Genomic DNA, 13,679 nt, shown 5'->3' with positions numbered 1-13,679 from the left:
TTCCTCAAAAAGTTGAAAATAGAGCTACCATACGATCCAGCAATTGCACTACTGGGTATTTACCGCAAAGATACAAATGTAGGGATCCGAAGGGGTATGTGCACCCAGATGTTTATAGCAGCAATGTCCACAATAGCCAAACTGTGGAAAGAGCCAAGATGTCCATTGACAGATGAATGGATAAAGAAGATGTGGTATATCTATACAATGGAAGATTATGCAGCCATCAAATGGAATGAGATCGTGCCATTTGCAATGACGTGGGGATGGAACTGGAGGGTATTATGCTGAGTGAAATAAGTCAATCAGAGAAAGACATGTATCAAATGACCTCACTGATATGAGGAATTCTTAATCTCGGGAAACAATCTGAGGGTTGCTGGAGTGGGGGGTGGGGTGGGAGGGATGGGGTGGGTGGGTGATAGACATTGGGGAGGGTATGTGCTATGGTGAGCGCTGTGAATTGTGCAAGAATGTTGAATCACAGATCTGTACCTCTGAAACAAATAATGCGATATATGTTAAGAAAAAAAAAAAGAAGATGATAGCAGGAGGGGAAGAATGAAGGGGGAGAAATTGGAGAGGGAGACAAACCATGAGAGACGATGGACTCTGAAAAACAAACTGAGGGTTCTAGAGGGGAGGGGGGCAGGAGGATGGGTTAGCCTGGTGATGGGTATTAAAGAGGGCACATTCTGCATGGAGCACTGGGTGTTATGCACAAACAATGAATCATGGAACACTACATCAAAAACTAATGATGTAATGTATGGTGATTAACATAATAAAAAATTAAAAAAAAATAAGAAGGAGAGGGGCCTTAGGATCTATAGGAAGAGTCTTCAGAATGAGTAGGACTTCAAGAGTGGCAGGGGAAGAAGCAGGTTGCAGAGCATCGCGGGTGGAAAGAACAGCAGAAACAAAGGCAAGGAAGCTTAAAAGGGATTGGCATATGTTTGGGTAACTGTAGGAAATTCATTTCTTCTGGGTTCAATGCAGAGCCAAAGATGAAATCCAGAGTACTATACAGGTAAACTGTTTTTTTTTTTTTCTTCATGAAGCTTCCAGTATCATATTTTGTTGCAGCTGAGAAAGGAGAACCATCTCACTAGAAAACACATCTTCAGGGAGGTCTATAATCAACTGACTAGAAGAGACTATACTAAAAAGTATATTCTTAGAAGATTCAAGTATGGCATATATTTGAGCTCCCGTTAAGCTCAGAAGGTGGGAAACAAATGCAACCCTGCATATTTTTATTCCAAACACAACCTTAGATACGAAGTGGTCACCACTCCCATTTCAAACACCGACTGAGGGAGTCACAGTGGAAAGCTGGGGGTTCAGTCCCAACTTTTCTTTGCCCAATGCGGTTTCCACTGCTGCCCGGTATCTCAACGACTCATTCAATGCACCTGCCTAGAATGATCCTTGCTGTCAATTTATTCCATGGACCTTGCCTTCTACAGCTTTCCTCTGGCTTTATCAGTCTTTTCCTGGGCCTACTTATAATTTAGAAAATATATTTCTTTATTTTCCTCTCAGCTAATCTGAATACCATGTTTTATGCAAGCTGGTCTGTGGCTCAACAAATTCCTCCCTCTACTAAAAAAAAATGATGCATATCCAAACAAACTCAAAGATGGGATTAACATTCTTGGACACATCTCTTTCTCCATGGTAATTGAGTCCCCAAGGAGTGTCTAAGTCTTTGGGAATCTTGACAAATCAGAATTTTTTTAACAATTGAGACCCTGTTATCAGTAGAACCAGGTTCCTCAGAGAAGGCAGGGCTGAATTCGCAACAAGGAATTTAATTTAGGCTCACCATTTATCTAGCAAATGGTGACTTATGAGTAACTTTTCAATATGTGTGTCATAATGGCCTGCTGCTGACTGACAGTAGGCACGGAGAGGGAAGCCATTTTGAGACCAACTATTTTATACATCACACGAGAAAGCATCATGAAGTATACCAAGATAAAATATTCAGGAGGAAATAAATGAAGGGTGGAATTTTCTTCCACTAACAAAGATGCATTTTGCACTCTTATACCACAAATCTCTGGTACATATTCCTGACTTACCAATGGAAACATATAGTTAAGATAGCACTGCAGAGTTAAGATGTCCGTTGTGAATGAGGTTGAAAACTTTTGACTAAATAACGCTATCTGTTCCAGGAGCCATTTACTTTTTAAATCTGGGGATGTTCAAGATATGCCCAATGTTTTCTAGTACTTTTAATAGAAAAGGTGGTAAAATCAGTGGTGTCTACAAATGCCAGGGTATTCATGAACTTTAGCAATGACATGCACAGTTATTGTCTCTTGAAAGGCTGATTTTTTTTTCTTTTTGGGTAAATGGCAAATCCCTAACATAGGAAAAAGGACATTCTACAATGTGAACAAAATCTAAAAGGCAAGCTAGAAGGCAAGGGCTGGCCAGGCTGCTAAAAGAAAACACCTGGGAGAAAGCTGGTCTCAATTTTTAGGTACAAACCATTTCTAGAGACCACAGCCTACGGGCATGCGCTCAGCAACCTTCACCTTCCTGAGAACAGTAGAGACTGCCGAGAAGCAAATAAACATGGTTAGGAGGAGAAGATGAGCCAATACCAGACAGAGGCCAAGAAAACATAAAAGTGCAAAGCACCAAAAATGACTATTTTTTTTAAGATTTTATTTATTTGAGAGAGAGAGAGAGAAAGAGAGCACGCGCACGCGAGAGTGCAGAAGGACAGGTGCAGGAAGGCCAAGAGATGCGCATTCCCCACTCAGCAGGGAGCCCAATGCAGCTTGATACCAGGACCCTGGGGATCATGACCTGAGCTGAAGGTAGCCGCTTAACTGACTGAGCCACCCAGGCGCCCCCCAAATGACTAAATATTTTATTTTCCATTTTCCAGTGTTCCTTTTTACCCATGCTTAAAGAAATAAAACTTTTCAGAGCTTGAAACATGTTTTTTAGAACACCGAAGTTGTGACAATAAGCAAGCACAAACATTCAGCTGCCATAATTAAAAATGGAATTAATATCACAGTTACCTGAAATTCTAATCCATAGTTTTCTCTGCAGAATTCTCTCAATTTAGGATACACATTTTCTCTTAGTGCCTGTCTTTCTGCTCCCGTGTCTGTGGTAGAAAAACAAACACAGAGAAAGGGAGTTATGTCCACACATAGGTATTTCCGGAAAAAAATGTAAGCTTACAAATTAATTTTAACATTAATATAATCCAGTTGGGTGCTGATTGTGAAATGATGGGATATTTGACTGCCGGGGGGAGGGAGGGAACCTGTTCCTAACAGAGCAGGGGGAGCAGAGAGCCCCCCACCAGATGTAAGAGCCTGCGGGATGGATGGGAGCCCCACCGGTCAGTTCCATGTGGGCCGGCAGAGCTAGGAATTCACATTTGAGTCTTTATGCCGACACGGACGCTCCCATGAATCTCTTAAGTAGCTGGACCATGTGGTCTTTGGAAGAGGCAGAAGGAAAAATCGTAAGGCTACTGGCTATCAGGTGTTTTAGCTCCATGACGTGTAAAAGTTACAAATTCACACACACATCACACACGCCCATTAATTTAGTTACTGATTCCAAATATTATCCAATCTCTATCATCATTTCTATAGTATTTAGAAATAATTCGAATTTGCAAAATTCAGTACAGTATCCATGCAATCAGTACAGTAGTGAGGAAAGACAAATCGTGGGAGCCAGCTTCCAAGCTAGCCTGACAAAGTGACAGAAACCAGTGTTTACAGGGAAACCAAAGACTCATTACAAGGCTTCTAGATTACCCTATGGTCTAAATGGATAGGGTCTTTTCTAGCCATAGATCCAACACAGACCCGAAGTCCAAAGCAGGAGGACCAAGCAGAGGAGTGATGCATTTGAGCAGCGCCCGTGTGTTGTCATGGCCCTGGTGGAGGCCATAAACTCAGTGTTTACATGATCTATATAATCTCAGGATCCAAGGCCCACCCTCCTTCATCTCATTTTAAGGGCTGAAAACATTAACTTCACAATAAAGGTGATTAATATTCAATCAATCTCTCTAGAAGGCTACAGGTGTTTAACACACAAATAACAGAAGTCACTTTAAAAATAAATACTGCCAGATGTGGAAGTTGGGAATAATATGCATATTATAACATGATTATATTATTACAAATTAAATAAACAGGATTAAGAGATGCTAAAATAGTATCAAAATAACACATGAACAAAGTTTTTTATTTCTTAAAAATGTTAATTGTAACTCATTACTAGGTACTGCCGTCTGAATGTGGCATAGTGTAAGACAGAAATATAGTAATATTTACTGAGTGCTTACTGTAAGCATGTACTAAGTATTTCTATGTGTATTTTCTTAGTCACTTCTGACAACTCTATGAATAGGTAAAATTACTATTCCTTTTTTTTTTTTTTTTAAAGATTTTATTTATTTATTTGAGAGAGAATGAGAGACAGAGAGCATGAGAGGGAGGAGGGTCAGAGGGAGAAGCAGACTCCCTGCCGAGCAGGGAGCCCAATGCGGGACTCGATCCCGGGACTCCAGGATCATGACCTGAGCAGAAGGCAGTTGCTTAACCAACTGAGCCACCCAGGCGCCCTATTCCATTTTTTAAAAAATATTTTATTTACAAAGCGAGAGCACAAGCTGAGCGAGGGGCAGAGGGAGAGGGAGAGAAAGAATCTCCAGCAGATTCTGTGCTGAGTGCAAAGCCCAACATGGGGCTTGATCCCATGACCCTGAGATCACGACCCAAGCTGAAATCAAGAGCTGGGCACTTAACTGCCTGAGCCAACCAGGCGCCCCACTATTTCACTGTTTTTATAAGAGGAAACTGAAATACAGAGGGGTTAAGAGACTTGCCCGAAGTTCTATGACCTCTAAGTTGGAGAAACTGGACTTGAATCTAGAGAGCCATTTGAATCTAGAGTATTCCATAGTTTGCTCTAACCACAGGAAATCTGCAATGGTGCAAAGAATCAATCTTCGAAAATGACGCACAGAATAACTTCATGGAGTACTTAAGGGATGGTGATCTCACCTCTCAATCTGGACTCTTCCTCCCTGTTCCCATTCTTACCCCCTTTAATCCATTCTCCACAGAGAAGCAGACTGATCTTTTATAAATGCAAATCAGATCACAGAAAGCCCTTCAGCAGCTCCGCATAGCACCTGGAATGAAATCCACACTCCTTACTTTGAACGTTCTCCCTCTCCCAAAGTGATCTCTTAACCACTATGCAGATTATACGCCTACTCATGGCCTTCGCTCTAGCTAGGACTTCCTCCTGTAATGCTTGTGATCAGCTCAAGGCGTCTCCTGTCGATCAGGTATCAGCTTTAGAGCCACCTCCTCAGAGACACCTCTCCGAGCCCTCCATCTACAGAACTGACTCTCTGTCCCGTCGCCTTTCAAATTCTTTGCACATTACTCATCACTACTGTTGCTATTCGTTTACTATCCGTCTCCCCCACTACAAAGTGAGCTCAAAAAGAGTTACAACCTTCTTCTGTCTCATTTACTGCTACATCCAGAGTTGTCCTCAATTAAGAAATAAGTGAATGAAAAAACCCCAGACATGCACCAGTGACCAGAATGAGCTGATAGGCAAATGCTTCCCTGTAATTACCACCAGAAACAGAAGGGCTTGCTACATTACAATTTGTCCTTGGATGGATACAGAATCAAGACTACGGTTCACGAAGTAAGTGAATGAGAACTGAAATACTGATTTCTTTTTTGGTTTCTGTGTTTCTGGCAAAACACTAACGTATTTTACCAAATTATGTTGAACCTTCCCCAAAGTGTGAAGGGAGCGTATGCACATATCTGACATTCTGTGTTATTACTTATGTTACAAAAATGACTCAGATTTTCCTGTATTTGTGTTAATATGTGATGACTGGCTCTGGAAATGGAAAAGTAATTAAGATAAAATGGATTAATTATAATGGGTGACAGATAAGCTGGCTTAATTATATTAAAAAACCTGATTCATACTAACAGCAAATCCAGATGGTTGGCAATTAAATAACATTAGAATGTCATAAACAGGAAAAATTAAGTTACAGAATGTCACACATAAAAAGGGACCTCTTAAAAAAGTGTAGATCAGAGACAAAGTATGTCATCATTGACTCTTTCTACATAGTCATCACACATCTATTTGTATCTGCCCAGTTCCTTATCCCTTTGAGAAGATGAATTAACACTTGGGCAGCACTATTAGGTTTTTAAAAAGGATTTGCATTCTAAATAATTCCTCAATGATTTCAGAGTAAATGATTAGTCTCTGTGCAGTGTCTGAGTTACTCACAGGAAGAGCCCTAGGTGAGGATTTTTTTTTTTTAAATTCAATTAGCCAACACATAAATACATCATTAGTTTTTGATGTAGTGTTCAATGATTCATTAGTTGCGTATAACACCCAGTGCTCATCACATCATGTGCCCTCCCCTCCTTAATGCTCATCACCCAGTTGCCCCATGCCCCCACCCACCTCCCCTTCCACAACGCTCAGTTTGTTTCCCAGAGTCAAGAGTCTGTCATGGTTTATCGCCCTCTCTGATTTCTTCCCAGTTTTCCCTCCCCTTCCCCTATGATCTTCTGTGCTATTTCTTATGTTCCATATGAGTGAAACCATGATAATTATCTTTCTCTGATTGACTTATTTCACTTAGCATAATACCTTCCAGTTTCATCCATGTCGATGTAAATGGTAGGTATTCATCCTTTCTGATGTAATATGAGTAGCATTCCACTGTATACATGAACCACATCTTTATCCATTCATCTGTCGATGGACATCTGGACCCTTTCCACAGTTTGGCTATTATGAACATTGCTGCTATCAACATTGGAGTGCAGGTGTCCCTTCTTTTCACTACATCTGTATCTTTGGGGTAAATACCCAGTAGTGCAATTGCTGGGTCGTAGGGTAGCTCTATTTTTAATGTTTTGAGGAACCTCCATATTGTTTTCCAGAGTGGCTGCACCAGCTTGCATTCCCACCAACAGTGTAAGAGGGTTCTGAGGGAGTATTCTTAATCAATACCATTATCCCACTTCATGAAGGATTTAGATTAATTCAAAATTTCTATTAAAAGTGCTAAAATGACCATGTTGCATTGGGACTTCTTACTGCCCCTGCCTCACTGAAACTTAAGGCCAGGGCATGAGATTAAGTCACTTCCCTCTAGGCAGCTCAGAAAATTCATTTAGGATCCAGCACACATCCTCTGCTACAATTGCTATTCCAGCCAGTTCTCCCAGGTTTCTGTACATTTGCTCCTGCCTGGGTTCTCCCTCTTCATTCACCTGGCCTGTCAGCCAAAGATTCATCTGGATATCCTATCTGGTTTTTGTTGTTTCTGTTTAGGTTGATTTCTTATTTGGCGGCTTCCCAGAGGCTGTCTCCTCTCCACACCTTCTAGGGCCTCTGTGCCCAACCAGCCATGCTGACCCTTCCTTACATCAATATCATCAAATTCTGTCAATTTTCTCATGAACATCTTTTGATTTTGGCCACTCTCGAGTTTTGCACTCACCATCTCTCAACCCTGAGGGTCCAAAAGTCTCCTATTTGATTGACTTCTTATCTGTCCTTCCTCATTGCAGTCTTATACTCCACAAAGCTGCTGGAGAGAAATCCAAGACCAAACAAAAGCAGTAGCTAATTTGATCAATAAAGGCCTTGGCTAGCATCCGATGGCCCAGAAGATAAAGACCAGAATGTTCAGCAGATGTAAATGTGTTTTCTAGAGAAGTTCCATCTTCTACTGTTCTCTGCCATGCTCCTTCCTGGGTACTTTTTCAGATATTACTTGAACCCAAACCTTGTCCTTACACACACTGCTTTCCACACTCAGAATGCCCTATTTACTGCATCCCTTTGCTTGGCTGACTTCAACCCTTCTGAGCCCCAATCAATGGTAACACACTTAGTGAAATCTTACTAGTCAGAGACAGGCATGCTCTCTCCAGCTCATCCCATAGCACTGTGTGCTCACCTCTATATAACATCATATATTATACTTCATTATAATTTAAAATTTTTAGTTTGTCTCCCCCATTTGACTTGTGAATTCATGAAATGCAGGGACTTTGTCATTCATCTTTACATCATGGAAATTAAAGCAGACCCCAGCACATTGTTAGTCAATAAATGAATGAGCAAATAGATGCTATTTATAATGAAAACATTAATTAAACCCAGCTAAAGAATTTGTCTCCACAAAGCTAACACAACTCAAAATGCAATGTCATTTTCAAGTAATAATTGACTATGTTGACAGCATTAGTAATCATGTGTGAATCTGGGGCAATGTTATAAAATATATGACAGAGTTTGGTATAGTGGGGAATTTATTAGATCCTCTTCCCAATAAGCAACAATAAAATTCAACAAAATTGTCAAAGTAAGCATTTTATTTCTCTGTAAATCAACCAAAGACCAAAGGCATAAAGCAAATTGGGAAATGATTGTTCATGAAAAACAACCGAACTTTGGGTAAGAACATGAGAATCTATGGGATTCTCCTACCCCCTTTAACCTCCACACTCCTTCCCATGTCAGAGAAGGTCAAGCTGTGAACATCAACTTCATTGCCAGAGAGGACTTGCTTGATTTGGAGCTAAGCATGGGAACACTCTGTGCCCATCAATGTTGTTAGTTGCAGTAGTGGTCTCAGAGGTAGATAAATGTGGGTAAGTCCAGCGGCTCAGCCAGCCTAAAGCTTCATCCAAATTTAAAAAGGAGATAAAGGAAATAAAAAGTCACGGAGGGCCTTGTTAAGCTCTCTGCAAATTCCTGGCTGATGGGAAGGCTACCCAAAAACACAAGAGACACTGAAAGCTATCCATGTATTTGTGGCTGACTTTGAGCCTGTGTACGCGGGCAGTGGAAACATGACAAGATCCAGTGCAAGTAAAAGCTGGGACAGACTTAAACACTGGCTAAACTTTGCATGTGTTCCCCAACCCACACAGGCAACTGGCAGAGAACAAAAGCCCTACTGGCTTGAGACACTTACGAAACTCTTGACAAATCGTTGACTGACACTAAGCTATGCAGAAAAGTGGGTGACCCCTGGGAAGCCAGGCATATCATCACCATCATCATCATTGTCATCAACACCATCACCATCAAATAATGGGGCAGAGACATCAGCAGCTTGCACTGTGGGGAACAGATTCCATAAGTTTAGTCCAGGTAAGTTACTAAACAAGCCAAAAAAAAGCACTCCAAGGTAAAGATCAGAATCTGGATTTGTTACAATGTATTACTTAAAATGTCCACTTTTCAACAAAAAATGTTGATATATATAAACAGAAAAATGTGACACCTATTCAGGAAAAGTAAGTAGTCAATAGAAATTGTCTCTTAGTTTTCCTATGTGAGGTTTAGTTGACAAAACCTCAAAACAGCTATTATAAATATATTCAAGGAACTTCAGGTAACCATGTTTAAAGAATAAAGAAAAATGAACAGAAAGCTGTGGGACAACATCAACTGTAGTGGTATGTAGGTAGAGGGAGTCTCAGAAAGACAGGAGTAAGAGAAAGGAGGAAAATAATTTTGGATAATTGTTCAAATGTCATAAATTTAATGGAAAACATTAATCTACATACCCAAGAAGTTCAAAGAACCCAAATAGGATAATGACTAAGAGATCCACAGACACCTAGTCAAATGGCTGAAACCAAAGATAAAAGAGAAAATCTTGAAAGAAGCAAGAAAAAAATGACTCATCACATACAGGGAAATACAATTAAGGGCTGACTTCTCATGAGAATGCATGAAATCCAGAAGACAATGGAACAATATACTCAAATTCTGGGGGAAAAAATGTCAAGCAAGAATCTATATCCAACAAAACTATGCAAAAAAAAAGAAGACCTGGAGGACATGATGTTAAGCAAAGTAAGTCAGGCACAGAAAGACAATTACTATAGGATTTCACTTATAGGTCAAATCTAATATAGTCAAACTCATAGTAGCAGAGAGTAGAATGATGGGGGCCAAGGCCCAAAGGGGGAAATGGGGAAGTGCTGGTCAAAGGGTATAAAGTTGCATTTAGACAAGATGGACAAGTTCTGGAGATCTAATGTATAAAGGTGTAGATATAGTTAACAATACTGTATTGTAGGCTTTAAATTTGCCAAGAGGGTAGATGGTAAGTATAATCACCACAAAAAAAGGAAAAAAAAAAAAAAAAAGGTTAACTATGTGAGGTGACAAATATATTAATTGGCTTGATTGTGGTGATTATTTCACAATGTAGATCAAAACATCAAGTTGTATACTTTAAATATATACAATTTATTCTTGTCAATTATATCTCAATGAAATTGAGAAAAGGTGAAATAAGAACATAACCAAATTTAAAAAGATTAAGAAAACCTGTGGCTAGCAGATCTGCATTAAGAATTTACTAAAGAAATTCGTTCAAACTAAAAAGAAATAACATCAGACATTAACAAATCTATACAAAGAATGAAAAGCACTGGAAAAAGTAAATATGTAAGTATGTAAAAAAAAAGATTACATAATTATATAAATATATCTTTTTTCTGTATTATTTTATACACTTAAAAAATTTTTTAATCATGTTATTTTTTTTTAATCACGGTAACTATATTCTTTAATCCCCACACCCTATTTCCCCATCCCCCCCATCCATCTTCCCTCAGTTTGTTCTCTATAGTGAAAGTCTGTTTCTTGTTTTGTCTTTCTTTTTTCCTTTGTTTTGTTTCTTAAATTCCATGATGTTTGTCTTTCTCTGACTTACTTATTTTGTTTAGCACTATACTCTCTAGCTCCATCTGTGTTGTTGCAAATGGTAAGATTCTTTTTTTATGGCTGAATAATATTCCATTACACACACACACACACACACACACACACCACATCTTCTTTATCCGTTTCATCAATTGATGAACACTTGGGTTGCTTCCATATTTTAGCTATTGTAAATAAAGCTGCAATAAACATAGGTGTGCATGTATCCCTCTGAATTAGTGTTTTCCGTTTTTTTTTTTGGTAAATACCCAGTAGTGCAATTACTGGATTGTAAGGTAGTTCTATTTTTAATTCTTTAAGGAACCTCCATACTGTTTTCCACAGTGGCTGCACCACTTTGCATTCCCACCAATACTTCAAGAGGATTCCTTTTTCTCCACATCCTTGCCAACACTTGTTTCTTATGTTTTTGATTTTACCCATTCTGACTGGTGTGAGGTAGTAACTTATTGTGGTTTTGATTTGCATTTCCCTGTTGATGAGTGATGTTGAGCATCTTTTCATGTGTCTGTTGGCCATCTGTAGGTCTTCTTTGGAGAAATGTCTGTTCATGTCTTCTGCCCATTTTTAGTTTTTTTTTTTTAAATTTTATTTACTTGACAGAGAGGAACAGAGAGAGAGAGCACAAGCAGGGGGAACGGAAGAGGGAGAGGGGAAGCAGACTCCCACTGAGAGGCAGGGGACCTGAGGCGGGGTTCAATCCCAGGGCCCTGGGACCACGACCTGAGCTGAAGGCAGATGCTTAACCAACTGAGCCACATAGGCACCCCCGTTCTGCCCATTTTTTAATTGAATTATTTGTTTTTTGGGCATTGAGTTGTATCAGTTCTTTATATATTTTGGAAACTATCAGATATGTCATTTGCAAATATCTTCTATTTAGTAGGTCGCCTCTTTTATGTACTTATTGAAAAAACATAAGACTATATAATAAAGCAATAGTTAGAACACTGCACTGTTGGGTTTGAACAAACATACATATATTATACATATATAACACAAGAAGGAGGAAGGAGAAAATGGAGGTATAGTGGTACAAAGTATTTATGTATTTATTAAATTAGTATTCATCTAAACTGTAATAAATTAACAGATTTTGTAATCCCTAGAGCACTTAAAAAAACTAAATAAAAACAACACAACAAAAGAATTAAAATACACTAAAATATTTAACAAAGAAGAGTAAAATGGGAACAGATGAAGAAAAATGACATGAGATATTTAGAAAACAAACAGAAAAAGGTCTGAAATAAATCCAAGCATATCAATGATAACTTTAAGAATAAACACTCAAAAGACTGGATATTGAAACCACATCCAATTATATGCTATCTACAAGTGATACACCTTAGGTTTAAAAATATCAATAGGTTGAAAGTAAAAGATAGAAAAAAATAACATGCAAACAGTAGCCAAAAGCAGATTGAATATACAATATCAGACAAAACAGATTTTAAGAAATACTAGATAAAAAAAGAGCCATGATACAACAATTTTAAATGTATACATACTCATAAACAGAGCCCTAAAATTTATAAAGCAAAAATGGACAGAAGTAAAAAGAGAAATAGACATTCTAACATCAGCTAGTGATTTCTATAGTGCATTCCCCAAAACTGATAAAATTACTAAACAGAAAATCAACAAGGATACAGAAAACTTAAACAACACTATCAAATAACTTGACTTTACATTTGTAGAACTATCCACCCAAAGACAGCAAAACACATATTTTTTCTGGGGCTCCCATGATAGGTCATATACTAGACCACAAACAAGTCTTGTAAATTTAACAGTACTAAAATCTTAGTAAGTATGATCTACAACCATAATAGAATTAAATTGGAAATCAATAACATAAAGACTTTAGGGAAATCCCCAGACATTTAGAAATTGAACACACTTGTAAGTAACTCATGTCTCAAAGAACAATACACAAAGAGAAACAGAAGTCTTGAAGTGAATGAAAACACATGTTGAAAGCTATGAAATGCAACTAAAGCAGTGGTTAGAAAGAAATCTCTATCTTTAAACACCTATAACAAAAACGAAAGGTCTCAAATCAATAACTCAGGATTCCACCTTAACCAGAAAAAGAAGAGCAAACTCAACCCAAAGCACAGAGAAGGAAAAAAAAAAAAATTAAGATTAGCATGAAAATCAATGAAAGAGAAATCAGAAAGAAAAAAAAAAACAACGGAGAGAATCAGTAAAGTCAAAAGTTGGTTCTTTGAAAGATCAATGATATTTATGAACTTTCAGCCAGGTTGACCAAGAAAAAAGAAGACAAATTATCAAATCAGGAATGAAGGAGAAGCCATATAGCATACGGACACTACTCATGTTTAAAAAGTTATAAGGGTATATACTATGAACAATAACTTTGTTTCTAATGAATTCAGAAACTTGGGTGAAAAGAACAAATTCCAGAAACACAGACATCATTGAAATTGAGTCAAGAAGAAAAGGAAAATTTAAAGAGATTTATAACAAGTAAAAAAAAAATCTGAATGAGTTAAAAATTAAAAATCTTCTCACAAAGAAATCACCATTCCAGAGTGTTTAACTGGTAAATTATTTCAATATTTAAAGAAGAAATAATCTAGGACACCTGGGTGGCTCAGTCTGCTAAGCTTCCGACTCTTGGTTTCGGCTCGGGTCATAATCTTATGGGTGGTGGGATCAAGCCCTGGGACGAGAGCCCCACACTGGGCTGCATGCTCAGCAGGGAGTCTGTTTGAAAGATTTTCTCTGCCTGCCCCTCCCATCTCTCTCCCTCAAAAATAAATAAATCTTTAAAGAAATAATCCTTTACACTTTCAGAAAACAGACCTGAAGGAGCACTTTTCAACTTCTTA

At 38.4% G+C, this 13,679-nt stretch overlaps 1 protein-coding gene across 2 annotated transcripts in view; it reads right to left on the bottom strand.

The window, feature by feature from the left end:
- Positions 1-13,679, bottom strand: part of NWD2 (NACHT and WD repeat domain containing 2) — a 188,847-nt gene that overhangs the window by 112,603 nt on the left and 62,565 nt on the right. The window contains exon 2 of one of the 2 annotated variants that reach the window (XM_036101893.2): positions 3,048-3,136. In XM_036101893.2, the coding sequence (XP_035957786.1) occupies positions 3,048-3,136 (89 nt within the window). Of the gene's footprint in view, positions 1-3,047; positions 3,137-13,679 lie in introns of those variants that run through there. The other variant, XM_036101895.2, reaches the window with a different exon arrangement.

The sequence above is a fragment of the Halichoerus grypus genome, chromosome 3 (assembly GCF_964656455.1).
Source record: "Halichoerus grypus chromosome 3, mHalGry1.hap1.1, whole genome shotgun sequence".
NCBI lineage: Eukaryota > Metazoa > Chordata > Mammalia > Carnivora > Phocidae > Halichoerus > Halichoerus grypus.
The sequence above is the reverse complement of the archived record's forward strand: the minus strand, read 5'-3'. Positions and strand labels throughout refer to the sequence as shown.